Below are 16,022 nucleotides of genomic sequence, written 5' to 3'. Positions count from 1 at the left end.
CACCACTGTCATCTGTCCATGCTTCATTACAGCCGCTCATCTGAACTAGATGAGACATAACACCTATCATTACAAAAAATAGGATTAAATGGTAGGTCCTATTTAAGGAATCATTCTGATGTACAGGAGAGAACCCGTCACTCAGAGATGTTTGCTGAGATTTTTTAGGGGTAAATGGTGCAGTTCTAAACTTCACCACAAACAACTCACAGCCATACAATGTGACAGCCCTTAGTGTGAAGTGAACAGCTACGTACAGGATAATAACTTTATACATTCTGTATCAATTGTGATGGCATGTGATATCTATGATGTCACGTGCCTTGTGATGTCACGTCTCCTGTCGTAATAACCGCCACTGGTGTGTTATGTATCAAGCTTCCAACATCAAGAGTAGAATTAATAAAACAAAATCACAGGCTGCAAATTACCACCAGCCTCATTTTTAATTGAGTTGAGCGAATATATTCGGAATTGGTCGCCGAATCTGAATTTGCCATATTCGTGCCATATTGGTACGCTATTCGTGCCGAATTTATGTTTGCTGATCGGTTCTGAACATATTAGTTCACTTTTACTCCCATTGACTCCAATGACATTCGGCTGTGTTCAGCGAATATTGCAAAAACAATATTAGCCGCCAATCGTTAACGGGACAGAATTTTGAAAAATCCGCTCAACTCTAGTCATGACGCACGTTAAAACCTAAACATTTCCACCCTTTTATTCGAATCCGTATCACCTACTGTTCTATGAACTAAAGGACAACACAGGACGCCATACTGCAATTCCTGGTCACGATAAACCGTCAGTTCCTGGTCACCCCTAATCCAACAGGACCAAGGGAGCTGATAATGGAGCACTGTAGCAGTCTGCAGATAAATTTATGCTATGATGATGTTTTCACAACATTAATGGCAAAGCTACCCAAAAATGGAACCAAAATGGAATTGTCTCACATGGCCCACCCCTTTCTATATGCTTTAATTAGAGTACATGGGTGTCATAGAGGGCATAACCAGCCCTGAGGGTCTTCAAGACCAGTAACACAAGATCAGTTGATTGACCAGCAAGTCCTCATTTAGGGACGGGGTTGTCCAGATTGGTAACCCCTGTTAGGCCGGGCTCACACTGGCTTAATAAAGAACCAAAATGTTCATATTTTCCTTGGAATCTGGACAATAACATTTTTTTTAAATAATCGAATCAGTATAACAATCACAGGACATATAATACAGCGCTTTTTGTTAAGATTTTCAGGTGAATGATGCAGTTCTGAATCCCACTTCTAACCCCCCATCAATACAATTTGTGAGTGAGGTCGTAAGAGAAGACTTCCCTACCTGGACTTGTTTCCTTCAAGATGTCAGGCTCTAATGAAACAAGATGGCTCAGGGGTTGCACTTTGCACATTCTATGCCAATTGAGATGTCATATGATGACTATAATGTTTATGTCCTTTGTGAGGTCATCCAAACTGCCTGTTTAACCCCTTCCCACCCAATGACATACTTTGATTTTGTGAACAGGTTATTTGGAAGCAACAGCGCAGACAATGAAGGTTACAATGGTAATCATCCAAAACGATCTATCTTTCTACCACGGAAAGGAAATCTAACTATAAGAACGCATATATATATATATATATATATATATATATTCTAATGCATCGGGTATTCTAGAATATGCATGTCCCCGTAGTATATGGACAATGATGATTCCAGAATTCGCGGCACACTGTGCCCGTCGCTGATTGGTCGAGGCAACCTTTATGACATCATCGTCGCCATGGCAACCATTATGACATCTACGTCGATACTGTGCCCGTCGCTGAATCAGAAACGTGAGATGTCTACGTCCTTTATGACATCATCGTCGCTGTGCCCGTTGCTGATTGGTCGAGGCCTGACGGCCTCGACCAAGCAGACGCGGGATTTCTACGTCCTTTATGACATCATCGTCGCTGTGCCCGTTGCTGATTGGTCGAGGCCTGGCGGCCTCGACCAATCAGAGACGCGGGATTTCTACGTCGATGCTGTGCCGGTCTCTGATTGGTCGAGGCCTAGCGGCCTCGACCAATCAGAGAGCCGGGATTTCCAGGACAGACAGACAGACAGACAGACAGAAAAACCCTTAGGCAATTATATATATAGATATATATATATATATAGAAGCATGTAAACAATGTTAAGAGTCATAACAATAAGAGTGGTACTGTACTTTACAACACTAAACAAAATGCAATATCTTATTCATCGTTCGATTTATGTACAACAGACCAAAAGTTTGGACACACCTTCTCATTTAAAGATTTTTCTGTATTTTCATGACTATGAAAATTGTACATTCACACTGAAGGCATCAAAACTATGAATCAACACGTGGAATTACCGTATTTTCTGGTGTATAAGATGACTGGGCGTATAAGACGACCCCCAACTTTTCCATATAAAATATGGAATTTGGGATATGCCCGCCGTATAAGACGGGGGTCATCTTATACACCCAGTCGATGACGTCGTGGTCACATGAGCGGTCAGGTGACCGGTCACCTGACCGCGACGTCATCGAAGGTCCTTCACTCTGCATTCTCAGGAACGGAGGCAGACGCTAGCAGCGCTGTGAGCCAGGGGCCGTCCGAGGGTGAGTATATCCATGTTTTTTATTTTTATTCTTTATTTTTTACATGAATATGGATCCCAGGGCCTGAAGGAGAGTCTCCTCTCCTCCAGACCCTGGGAACCACACGCCGACATCCAGGATCGCTCCCTGCACACACCGTAACCGGTGTATAAAACGACCCCCGACTTTTGAAACAATTTTTAGGGGTCAAAAAGTCATCTTATACGCCGGAAAATACATTATATACTTAACAAAAAAGTGTGAAACATCTGAATTTATGTCTTATATTCTAGGTTCTTCAAAGTAGCCACCTTTTGCTTTGATGACGGCTTTGCACACTCTTGGCATTCTCTTTATATAATTCCACATGTGTTAATTCATAGTTTTGATGCCTTCAGTGTGAATGTACAATTTTCATTGTCATGAAAATACAGAAAAATCTTTAGCTGAGGTGTGTCCAAACTTTTGGTCTGTACTGTAGGTACGCAGGACGCATGCCAGCGTAGTCGGAGCTGAATGGAAGAGGTCCGGCAGTGGGCAGGACTTAACGGAGAAACTACGCAGCCCACCGCAGGTCTGCCCAACAAAAGTTTGAAACCAGGCTAAGGTGATTGCATTTGGTGTGCAGAGTGTTGTGAATTCTGCTTTTGGGTTCCCTCCAGTGGTTGTAGGTGGAAATGCAGTTGTCTCTGAGTCGCAGTCCTGGCCAGGTGTATCTGCTGATTGCAGTTCTCACTGGGATATTTAGGTGTGCAGGATTCATTAGTCCTTGCCAGTTGTCAATGTTTCTTGGGAAGTGTTGGGTCTTTTTCTGGCTTCTCCTGCTTAGCTGCCAATTCAGCAAAGATAAGTGTCTGTTTCTTTTTCTGTGGCACACATGCAGTGTGCTTATATTCTGTGCTATTCATTTGTTTTCTCTTGTCCAGCTTAGACTGTGTCAGTGTTTTCTCAGTCTTGTTGGATTCTCTGGAGTTGCAGATATACGCTCCACATCTTTAGTTAGATGGTGGAGTTTTTGTATTTTCTGCTGTGGATATTTTTGGAAGGATTTTAATACTGACCACTTAGTATCCTGTCCTATCCTTTCCTATTTTAGCTAGTGTGGCCTCTTTTGCTAAATCCTGTTTCCTGCCTGCGTGTGTCTTTTCCCCTACTACTCACCGTCATTATTTGTGGGGGGCTGCCTATTCTTTGGGGTTCTGCTCTGAGGCAAGGTAGTATTCCTATTTCCATCTATAGGGGTATTTAGTCCTCCGGCTGTGTCGAGGTGTCTAGGTTTTGTTAGGCGCACTTCTAGTTGCGGTGTTAAGATCAGGGTTTGCGGTCAGTATAGTTACCACCTACTCCAGTGAAAGTTTTCATGCTGCTCCAAGGTCACCTGATCATAACAGCAGAGCTGTGGAATATGATCCCAGATTGAAGCCTTGTGTACGGCCTCTTACCTGTGAGCATAGAAGTTTCTGATTTTGATTATCCGCCCTCTTGCAAAGTCATGTGTGCCTCATGTCGTGATGAAGATGTTGCACCAGGCCAACTAATCAAAAGAGAAACTGTGGATGCAGGCAGGTAAAGGAGAAGGCTGAAGTGAGGAACATATTTTCAGTTGTTTCACAATTTTTTGTTAAGTATATAATTCCACATGTTTTAATTCATAGTTTTGATGCCTTCAGTGTGAATGTACAATTTTCATAGTCATGAAAATACAGAAAAATCTTTAAATGAAAAGGTGTGTCCAAACTTTTGGTCTGTACTGTACATTATCTTTATGGTTCAAAAGTCAAACGAATATTTATGCCTTTCTGTCATTGGACGCCACTCTCAACGCTAGACCTGTCGCTGTCGTATTCTCTACAAGCGTTTGGCAGTATCGGGGGTCACCAGTATTTGCTGCTAGGCCGCAAGTCCTTCATAAGTGAGACACTTAGTACTCTGCATGTGCTCACCACACTATCCACCCTCATTCTCTTCCAAAGCGTGGCCACAGCGCACACCCTGTACTGTATGTCTATGCTGGAAGTAACAGCCTGGAGGAACGGTCCTCTGCTGCAGCCAGTGAACACGGTGACTTTGGCAGCAAAACCCGTCATGTAGCACAATCACAACACAAGTATCGCATTGCTACCGCAAAGGTGCTAAGACAAACCAGTTGCAAAAAATTCACCTGTGTGTGATTTTTGCATCTTGTTTGTCATGGTCGCATTACCATTAGGTTTGCAATGCAACCTGCGACCTGGTTCACTTGTATTATGCTGCAATGCAGCAGTAAGGCTACGTTCACATTAGCGTCATGCGACGCTGCGTCGTCGACGCACGACAACGCATGCGTCATGCGCCCCTATCTTTATCATTGGGGACGCATGCGTTGCGTTGTCGTGCGTTTTCGGTAAAACGCACGACGCATGCGTCGTTTCACCGCACCTGGGTGGCGTCGGAGACGCTACATGTTGCATTTTTGTAGCGTCTAAAAAACGCACGCGTCGCACTTGCGTCGCTAGTGCGTCATCATTGCGTTACAATTTCCCATTGAAACCTATTGACAACGCACTTGCGTCGCGTGTGTGCGTCGTGCGTGCGTTGTGCGACGCATGCGTCGTTAGATAAAATTAACCAAAAAAGTGTCTAGACAGTGTCTAGACAGTGCAAACAGTGATAAAAACATCCCCCATATATAAAGAAAATGTTTGGAGTGTTTGTCACTTCTGCTGCAGGCTACACATCAAGCTACAGACCAGACTGCATCAGACCAGACTGTCTTTTAATCCGCTGTCCAGAGATGTAAGTATATAATGATTCTCTGCATTTTCTACATGTTTTTTAAAATTGTTTTTGCAAGTTGTGTATTATTGCACTGTGGTTGTTTAAAGATATTGTGGTATTTTTAGTCTGGCTATGATGTATGGCGTGGTATAGGATGGCGTTTCATTGTCTGCGGCCTTGATTATTGTTCTTTCCAGGATAGATTTTTCATTTCCATTTATTGGTTTGGTGGTGTTTTTTTGGATTCAGTTGTGATGTTTTATTCTTGCGTTATATGAATTTTATTGTCTCCGGCCATGTTGGTTTTATTGTACAGTATGGTAGTGTATAGAATGATTCTGCGCCCTTTTATTAAATGTAATAATTTTTTTTGCAAGTTCTGTATTATGTTCAGCAATGTGGTTGTGTAAAGACATTGTTGTATGTTTCTGGTTGTGATGTATGGCGTTGTATGGCCTTTTATTGTATCCGTCCCTGTTGGATTTATTGTAAAGTATAGTATAGAATGATTCTGCGCCCTTTTATTAAATGTAATACCGTATTTTTCCGACCATAAGACGCACTTTTTTTCCTCCAAATTTGGGAGGAAGGTGTGGGTGCGTCTTATGGTACGGATGTAGCATGTGGGGAGGGGGGCAGCAGTGAGTGGGATCGCACTGTTATCCCACTTCAGGATGTCCCCGCTGCCCAGAATCAGCACTGGAGAAACCATGTGCTCCCGATGATTAAGTGCAGTGAATATTCATTAGCGGCTCCCCGCCCACCTATCAGCTGAGCAGTGAGCCGGGAGCAGCAAATGCTTAAGCAGGGACACACATGGCTTCTCCAGCGCTGATTCCTGCAGCAGCTGGGCAGGTCTGTGTGTCTGGGGGAGAGGAGGCAGCAGCAGGGGCCAAGGGAGAGAGGAGATGGCTGCATACCTGCCTGCCATGCTTGGGCTGGACGCTGAGTTCTGTGCAGGAGGACCTGTGATGATGTCAGGAGTGGGCGGGCTGGAGCATCACATGGCAGCTCAGAGCCCTCCCTCTTCCTGACATCATCACAGGTCCTTCAGGCTCTCCAGGCTCCACTAGAATCTGAAGCTGCTCTGTGTGCAGTCATGGGACGCTCCAGCTTTAACCTCACCACAGTGTGGCTGGCTGCCACATTTAAGAGGTTAGTCTTTACAAAACACAATAAAGCACTCTGCCACTCCTTTGGTGAACTATAACTCCCAGCATGTCATAGGATCTGCAGGACATGCTGGGAGTTATAGTTCTCCCATGGGATTTTAAAGCAGCACTCCAGTGTTATTTTGCAGTGCTGGAGTGGTGCTTTAACCCCTCCATGACCCAGCCTATTTTGACCTTAAAGACCTTGCCGTTTTTTGCAATTCTGACCAGTGTCCCTTTATGAGGTAATAACTCAGGAACGCTTCAACGGATCCTAGCGGTTCTGAGATTGTTTTTTCGTGACATATTGGGCTTCATGTTAGTGGTAAATTTAGGTCAATAAATTCTGCGTTTATTTGTGATAGAAACGGAAATTTGGCGAAAATTTTGAAAATTTCGCAATTTTCACATTTTGAATTTTTATTCTGTTAAACCAGAGAGATATGTGACACAAAATAGTTAATAAATAACATTTCCCACATGTTTACTTTACATCAGCACAATTTTGGAAACAAAATTTTTTTTTGTTAGGAAGTTATAAGGGTTGAAATTTGACCAGCGATTTGTCATTTTTACAACGAAATTTACAAAACCATTTTTTTAGGGACCACCTCACATTTGAAGTCAGTTTGAGGGGTCTATATGGCTGAAAATACCCAAAAGTGACACCATTCTAAAAACTGCACCCCTCAAGGTGCACAAAACCACATTCAAGAAGTTTATTAACCCTTCAGGTGCTTCACAGCAGCAGAAGCAACATGGAAGGAAAAAATGAACATTTAACTTTTTAGTCACAAAAATTATCTTTTAGCAACAATTTTTTTATTTTCCCAATGGTAAAAGGAGAAACTGAACCACGAAAGTTGTTGTCCAATTTGTCCTGAGTACGCTGATACCTGATATGTTGGGGTAAACCACTGTTTGGGCGCACGGCAGGGCTTGGAAGGGAAGGAGCGCCATTTGACTTTTTGAATCAAAAATTGGCTCCACTCTTTAGCGGACACCATGTCACGTTTGGAGAGCCCCCGTGTGCCTAAAAATTGGAGCTCCCCCACAAGTGACCCCATTTTGGAAACTAGACGCCCCAAGGAACTTATCTAGATGCATAGTGAGCACTTTGAACCCCCAGGTGCTTCACAAATTGATCCGTAAAAATGAAAAAGTACTTTTTTTTCACAAAAAAATTCTTTTTGCCTCAATTTTTTCATTTTCACATGGGCAACAGGATAAAATGGATCCTAAAATGTGTTGGGCAATTTCTCCTGAGTACACCAATACCTCACATGTGGGGGTAAACCACTGTTTGGGCACATGGTAAGGCTCGGAAGGGAAGGAGCGCCATTTGACTTTTTGAATGAAAAATTATTTCCATCGTTAGCGGACACCATGTCGCGTTTGGATAGCTCCTGTGTGCCTAAACATTGGCGCTCCCCCACAAGTGACCCCATTTTGGAAACTAGACCCCCCAAGGAACTTATTTAGATGCCTAGTGAGCACTTTAAACCCTCAGGTGCTTCACAAATTGATCTGTAAAAATGAAAAAGTACTTTTTTTTCACAAAAAAATTCTTTTCGCCTCAATTGTTTCATTTTCACATGGGCAGTAGGATAAAATGGATCATAAAATTTGTTGGGCAATTTCTCCCGAGTACGCCGATACCTCATATGTGGGGGTAAACCACTGTTTGGGCACTCGGCAGGGCTCGGAAGGGAAGGCGCGCCATTTGACTTTTTGAATGGAAAATTAGCTCCAATTGTTAGCGGACACCATGTCGCGTTTGGAGAGCCCCTGTGTGCCTAAACATTGGAGCAACCCCACAAGTGACCCCATTTTGGAAACTAGACCCCCCAAGGAACTTATCTAGATACATATTGAGCACTTTAAACCCCCAGGTGCTTCACAGAAGTTTATAACGCAGAGCCATGAAAATAAAAAATAATTTTTCTTTCCTCAAAAATGATTTTTTAGCCTGGAATTTCCTATTTTGCCAAGGATAATAGGAGAAATTGGACCCCAAATATTGTTGTCCAGTTTGTCCTGAGTACGCTGATACCCCATATGTGGGGGTAAACCACTGTTTGGGCGCACGGCAGGGCTCGGAAGGGAAGGCACGCCATTTGGCTTTTTAAATGGAAAATTAGCTCCAATCATTAGCGGACACCATGTCACGTTTGGAGAGCCCCTGTGTGCCTAAACATTGGAGATCCCCCAGAAATGACACCATTTTGGAAACTAGACCCCCAAAGGAACTAATCTAGATGTGTGGTGAGGACTTTGAACCCCCAAGTGCTTCACAGAAGTTTATAACGCAGAGCCATGAAAATAAAAAAAAAAATTATTTTCTCAAAAATGATCTTTTAGCCTGCAATTTTTTATTTTCCCAAGGGTAACAGGAGAAATTTGACCCCAAAAGTTGTTGTCCAGTTTCTCCTGAGTACGCTGATACCCCATATGTGGGGGTAAATCACTGTTTGGGCACATGCCGGGGCTCGGAAGTGAAGTAGTGACGTTTTGAAATGCAGACTTTGATGGAATGCTCTGTGGGCGTCACGTTGCGTTTGCAGAGCCCCTGATGTGGCTTAACAGTAGAAACCCCCCACAAGTGACCCCATTTTGGAAACTAGACCCCTAAAGGAACTTATCTAGATGTGTGGTGAGCACTTTGAACCCCCAAGTGCTTCATAGAAGTTTATAATGCAGAGCCGTGAAAATAATAAATACGTTTTCTTTCCTCAAAAATAATTATTTAGCCCAGAATTTTATATTTTCCCAAGGGTTACAGAAGAAATTGGACCCCAAAAGTTGTTGTCCAGTTTCTCCTGAGTATGCTGATACCCCATATGTGGGGGTAAACCACTGTTTGGGCACATGCCGAGGCTCGGAAGTGAAGTAGTGACGTTTTGAAATGCAGACTTTGATGGAATGCTCTGTGGGCGTCACGTTGCGTTTGCAGAGCCCCTGATGTGGCTTAACAGTAGAAACCCCCCACAAGTGACCCCATTTTGGAAACTAGACCCGAAAGGAACTTATCTAGATGTGTGGTGAGCACTTTGAACCCCCAAGCGCTTCATAGAAGTTTATAATGCAGAGCCGTGAAAATAATAAATACGTTTTCTTTCCTCAAAAATAATTATTTAGCCCAGAATGTTTTATTTTCCCAAGGGTTACAGGAGAAATTGGACCCCAAAAGTTGTTGTCCAGTTTCTCCTGAGTACGCTGATACCCCATGAGTGGGGGTAAACCACTGTTTGGGCACACCTCGGGGCTCAGAAGGGAAGTAGTGACTTTTGAAATGCAGACTTTGATGGAATGGTCTGCGGGTGTCACATTGCGTTTGCAGAGCCCCTGATGTGCCTAAACAGTAGAAACCCCCACAAGTGACCCCATTTTAGAATCTAGACCCCCCAAGGAACTTATCTAGATATGTGGTGAGCACTTTGAACCCCCAAGTGCTTCACAGACGTTTACAACGCAGAGCCGTGAAAATAAAAAATCATTTTTCTTTCCTCAAAAATTATGTTTTAGCAAGCATTTTTTTAGATTCACAAGGGAAACAGGAGAAATTGGACCCCAGTAATTGTTGCGCAGTTTGTCCTGAGTGTGCTGGTACCCCATATGTGGGGGTAAACCACTGTTTGGGCACACGTCAGGGCTCGGAATTGAGGGAGCACCATTTGACTTTTTGAATACGAGATTGGCTGGAATCAATGGTGGCGCCATGTTGCGTTTGGAGACCCCTGATGTGCCTAAACAGTGGTAACCCCTCAATTCTAACTCCAACACACCCCTAACTCTTATCCCAACTGTAGCCACAACCCTAATTCCAACCCTAACCACAACCCTAATTCCAACCCTAACCCTAAGGCTATGTGCCCACGTTGCGGATTCATGTGAGATATTTCCGCACCATTTTTGAAAAATCCGCGGGTAAATGGCACTGCGTTTTACCTGCGGATTTTCCGCGGATTTCCAGTGTTTTTTGTGCGGATTTCACCTGCGGATTCCTATTGAGGAACAGGTGTAAAACGCTGCGGAATCCGCACAAAGAATTGACATGCTGCGGAAAATACAACTCAGCGTTTCCGCGCGGTATTTTCCGCACCATGGGCACAGCGGATTTGGTTTTTCATATGTTTACATGGTACTGTAAACCTGATGGAACACTGCTGCGAATCCGCAGCGGCCAATCCACTGCGGATCCGCAGCCAAATCCGCACCGTGTGCACATAGCCTAATTCTAAAGGTATGTGCACACGCTGCGGAAAACGCTGCGGATCCGCAGCAGTTTCCCATGAGTTTACAGTTCAATGTAAACCTACGGGAAACAAAAATCGCTGTACACATGCTGCGGAAAAACTGCACGGAAACGCAGCGGTTTACATTCCGCAGCATGTCACTTCTTTGTGCGGATTCCGCAGCGGTTTTACAACTGCTCCAATAGAAAATCGCAGTTGTAAAACCGCAGTGAAATGCGCAGAAAAAAACGCGGTAAATCCGCCATAAATCCGCAGCGGTTTAGTATCAAATCCGCAGCGGAAAAATCCGCAGAGGACCAGAATACGTGTGCACATACCGAAACCCTAACCCTAGCCCTACCCCTAGCCCTAACCCTAGCCCTAACCCTAGCCCTAACCCTAACCCTACCCCTAACCCTACCCCTAACCCTACCCCTAACCCTACCCCTAACCCTAGCCCTACCCCTAACCCTAACCCTACCCCTAACCCTAACCCTATTCTAACATTAGTGGAAAAAAAAAATTTCTTTATTTTTTTATTGTCCCTACCTATGGGGGTGACAAAGGGGGGGGGTCATTTATTATTTTTTTTATTTTGATCACTGAGATATAATCCATCTCAGTGATCAAAATGCACTTTGGAACGAATCTGCCGGCCGGCAGATTCGGCGGGCGCACTGCGCATGCGCCCGCCATTTTGGAAGATGGCGGCGCCCAGGGAGAAGACGGACGGGACCCCGGCTGGATCGGTAAGTATGATGGGGTGGGGGGGACCACGGGGGGGGGATCGGAGCACGGGGGGGGGAATCGGAGCGCGGGAGGGGTGGAACGGAGCACGGGGGCCTGGAACGGAGCACGGGGGGGCTGGAATAGAGCACGGGGGGGTGGAACGGAGCACCGGGGGGGGGTGGATCGGAGTGCAGGGGGGGTGATTGGAGCACGGGGGGGTGATTGGAGCACGGGGGGAGCGGACAAGAGCACGGGGGGGAGCGGAGCCCTGTACTGAGGGAAGCCGGAGCAGTGTACTGGCCAGATCGGGGGGCTGGTGGGGCGATCGGTGGGGTGGGGTGGGGGCACATTAGTATTTCCAGCCATGGCCGATGATATTGCAGCATCGGCCATGGCTGGATTGTAATATTTCACCCGTTATAATAGGTGAAATATTACAAATCGCTCTGATTGGCAGTTTCACTTTCAACAGCCAATCAGAGCGATCGTAGCCACGAGGGGGTGAAGCCACCCCCCCCTGGGCTAAACTACCACTCCCCCTGTCCCTGCAGATCGGGTGAAATGGGAGTTAACCCTTTCACCCGATCTGCAGGGACGCGATCTTTCCATGACGCCACATAGGCGTCATGGGTCGGATTGGCACCGACTTTCATGACGCCTACGTGGCGTCATGGGTCGGGAAGGGGTTAAATATATGCCCTGTGCCCCCATTCTTATACTCACCCTTCAGCATCTTCATATAGTGCTTTACAGACACCACACTGGTCCCGCAGCTTCCAACATAATAACATACTATTATATATAATAACACCACATATAATAGTATGTCATTTATGTTATTAAATATTTTACCACATTTTTTAGCTTCAAATATTTTTTTTCCCTATTTTCCACCTCTAAAACCTGGGTGCGCCTTATAGTCCGGTGCGTCTTATAGTCCGAAAAATACGGTAATTTATATTGCAAGTTGTGTATTATGTTCTGCACTGTGGTTGTGTAAAGACATTGTTGTATGTTTCTGGTTGTGCTGTATGGCGTTGTATGGCCCTTTATTGTCTCTGGCCCTGTCGGTTTTATTGTAAAGTATGGTGTGTTATTATCGTTTCTGCCCTTAATTTTTGGGGGTTGTTAATTTTTTCCTTTCAGAAATCTATTGTGTTTTTTGGGTTGCTCCATGCATACTGTATTTTTTTTTTAAACAAAACTCTCTTTTGGGATTACTACATAGGGTCTGTTGTAGATTAGTTTTCTTATCTTTAGGCTTTTGTTTACTCTGGCATTGGGTTGTCTCTGCCATTGTTTCTTGTAATCAATGTGGCAGTGTTGTTTGCTCAGCGTTAGTTCAGTTGGAGTGCAATGTTCTTTGTGGTTGAAATGTAAATGTTTTTTTTTTTTTTTTTTTTATATTGCTGTATTGTGCATAGGAGCATAGGATAAATGTTTGTTGTTCTGTATTTCAGAATTGCATTATGGCCAGCGATTCCAGCAACACCCCACCGCTGAGGAGTCCGGTGAGTACATGATCTACTATTGCTTACTATTCGCTGTCATTTGTAGATGGGTCACTCAACTTTTTGGTAAACTATTTTGCAGGCTTCTTCAAGTGAGGAGTAGAGCCAGGAGGAACAGAGGGAGCAGGAGCAGAGACCACGGGGCCAAGCTGTGGTTGCAGGACGGCGAGTAAGTTTTTATGTCAATTATTCCTTTTTTTTCGTTAATTTTTTTTGTTTTTGCGGGTATGGGGGGTGGTGGGAGGGGGTGGAGGTGGAGGTGGTAGGTGGCGGTGGAGGAGGTAGGGACAACATTTTTCATCTTGCAAACATTAATATTTTACATTTATTCTAGGTTTCACAACGGGCCCATGATGACCCACTGAATATCGACATGATGGTGGCATCCATAGAGGAACGGGGCCCGTTGTGGGAAAGCCGTGACCCCCGGCACGCGGATCAGGGCATATTGCGCCGTCTGTGGATAGAGGTGGCACAATCGCTGTGGGATGGCTTCGACAGCGCTTCCCCCACGGGCCAAACTAAATTTCGTAAGTATTTCCAAAATGCAGCTGTGACCCATCATGCCAGGATTACACAACCGTCTGTGATGTCTTCTATTGGGATTGCACACGGTTGCGTAATCGTTTTCAATATATTCTCTTAAACTTTTTTTTTTTTTTAATTTATACACAGTTAAACAATTGAAGACCAGATGGCGCTCCATGAAGGACCGTTTCAAGAGGGGCCTGAAAAAGGAGGGACAGATCCGTAGTGGTGCTGCAGCGTCAAGGACCTCTGTGTACAAATACAACCGTATATTGCAGTTCTTGCGACCGGTCCTTGACAGCAGAGAGTAAGTATAGTACCTATGCACACACCTAGTTTTTACAACATGCATATTCACGTACTATATTCCAGCCACGTAGCTTATTGCCCAGCCATTTATTTTGGCAAGTACAAAGTATAGAAATGAAGACAAAAATGCAAGCTCACTGAGGCGTGAAAAGTAAATAATACATACTTTTATCCACTTCAATCATAAGCAGAGGATGAAACATCAGCACAATACAATAGACACTATCTACGCGTTTCAGGTGGCAGGGAACATCAGACCTGAAACGCGTAGATAGTGTTTTTATTGTATTGTGCAGATGTTTCATCCTCTGCTTATGATTGAAGTGAATAAAGTATTTAGTTTTTACTTTTCACGCCTTGGTTAACTTGGATTCTTTTATTCATTTCTGGTCTTCTCACGCTTGACACAGCGGCTCCGTGCTCTGAGCCTTCTGGGATTACTACAATGGTGAGCTTGACTTACTATTTATTTCCCTGAAATCAGAAGTATACAGAACACAGAAAGATAGTAGATTGGCCATGCCCAGGCAATATTTCATAGTGGAGTAGTATAGTGCCCATCCAGGTGTATCCCAGTTTTTTTACACACAAAAACTTAAAAGATAATAGACACGGCATACCTTCTACTGCAAGGCAGGTTATGTTCCCATGGTTGCTCTGCTCGCAGGACCTGTGATGACGTCTCGGTCACATGACCGTGACGTCATGGCAGTTCCAACGATAAGCGTAATTGTCGGGCGTTACAAACCGCAACCATGGGTGACTATTTTGAAATAAATAAATGCTTTTTTTTTTTTTAATATTTATGCGGCATATGCAGTGTCAATATTAAAAATAGGTTAATATTAACGGCGGCAATGGATACCGCCGGTAAAGTTAATTAATGACGCATGTGAAATGTTATATTTAGTATACTAATGGTTTCCTTATGTTTTCACAGAACACACAGCAGCACCCGCGAGACTGTCCGACCCTCTGGAGCGGTCCTTCGTGAAGCGCCATCTGAACCGTCGCAGCCATCCCACAGCGAGAGCAGGTCTGCACCACCACAATCTGGCGAACCGGCAGCCGGTCCATCAGATGTTCCCCTGGCCGAGGCCTCTGTCGCTCCTTCCTTCGGGTCTTCCCGACAGCGTCAGCGGGCCTCGGACAGGGCGGTCATGCCCGAATTTTTACATTTGAGCACCGTATTTCAGAATGGTTTCAAGGCGCTGTGCGATAAAATGTCCAATATCGACCGGCGTCTTGAAAACATCGAATCGGAGCTCTCGAGGCCGGCCAAACATTTTTTTAGTGCCATTCACAAGGGCATGGTTGAACATCTTACGCCGGAACTCCAGATTTCGGTCATGCAGGGCTGCAACAATGCATATGTCACTGCTCTGCAGCAGGCTCGGGTCATGCAGTCAGCGACAAATGTGCCCGCAGTACCATCGCTGGTTGCCATGACTCCGACTCCTGCTGCAGAGCACCACCACAGAGCTCCGCGTGCCGAGGGCCACCGCCACCACAGAACAGAGCCCCAAAGTTCTGATCATGCCAGGCCTTCAAGGGCACACAGACGGGAAGCCGACCCACACCCAGAGGGAGAGAGGAGGAAAAAAAAGAAGAAGACGACGACAAGCACTACGACCTTGGCTATGGCTGCTCCCAAAACAACCACCAGTACACAGCCTGGGTCGACCCGGAGCACACCAAGTACCCAGGCTGGGTCTACACGGAGTACACCCAGTACCCAGCCTGGGTCTACAAGGAGTACACCTAGTACACAGCCTGGGTCTACCCGGAGCCGGAGTAGTAGCCAGCCAAGGACACTGGTCGTCCCTCCTCCTCCCTCACCTCATGCTTTGGCAGTCTCGCCACCGTCAACTGGCTGGATTGATGTCGGCATCCCGTCTAGTGTCATAGACTATGCTGCTTCCTCCCCCTCGTCCTCCTCCTCGGCCTTCTCAACACCCCCCCAAAGTGGGGTATATCAATCCCCCTTAATTGCTGACATAGATACCCCATAACATTTCCCATTTCTTTTTTTTTGTGTCCCTAATAAAATTGTTATTTTTTAAAAAAAATACTGAGTTTTTACTGTCTCAAATAAAGTTTGCACCAAATCACACCGTGCGCCGTATACACAAATCTTGTCTTTGTAACACCTGATGTGCAATGTCTGACAATATTTTATA

The 16,022-nt window shown here is 45.0% G+C and overlaps 2 protein-coding genes across 2 annotated transcripts in view; both read left to right on the top strand.

Moving 5' to 3' along the window:
- Window positions 1–16,022, top strand: part of SUGCT (succinyl-CoA:glutarate-CoA transferase) — a 1,605,135-nt gene that overhangs the window by 101,383 nt on the left and 1,487,730 nt on the right. The window lies entirely within an intron of this gene.
- On the top strand, window positions 13,363–15,854 carry LOC138643613 (uncharacterized). Its single transcript, XM_069732474.1, has 3 exons — window positions 13,363–13,535; window positions 13,681–13,840; window positions 14,783–15,854. Exons 1-3 carry the CDS (start codon window positions 13,379–13,381, stop codon window positions 15,852–15,854), a joined length of 1,389 nt encoding a protein of 462 aa, XP_069588575.1. The 5' UTR covers window positions 13,363–13,378.

Source organism: Ranitomeya imitator, chromosome 6 (genome assembly GCF_032444005.1).
Source record: "Ranitomeya imitator isolate aRanImi1 chromosome 6, aRanImi1.pri, whole genome shotgun sequence".
NCBI lineage: Eukaryota > Metazoa > Chordata > Amphibia > Anura > Dendrobatidae > Ranitomeya > Ranitomeya imitator.
This window is presented reverse-complemented; position numbering and strand designations above follow the sequence as displayed.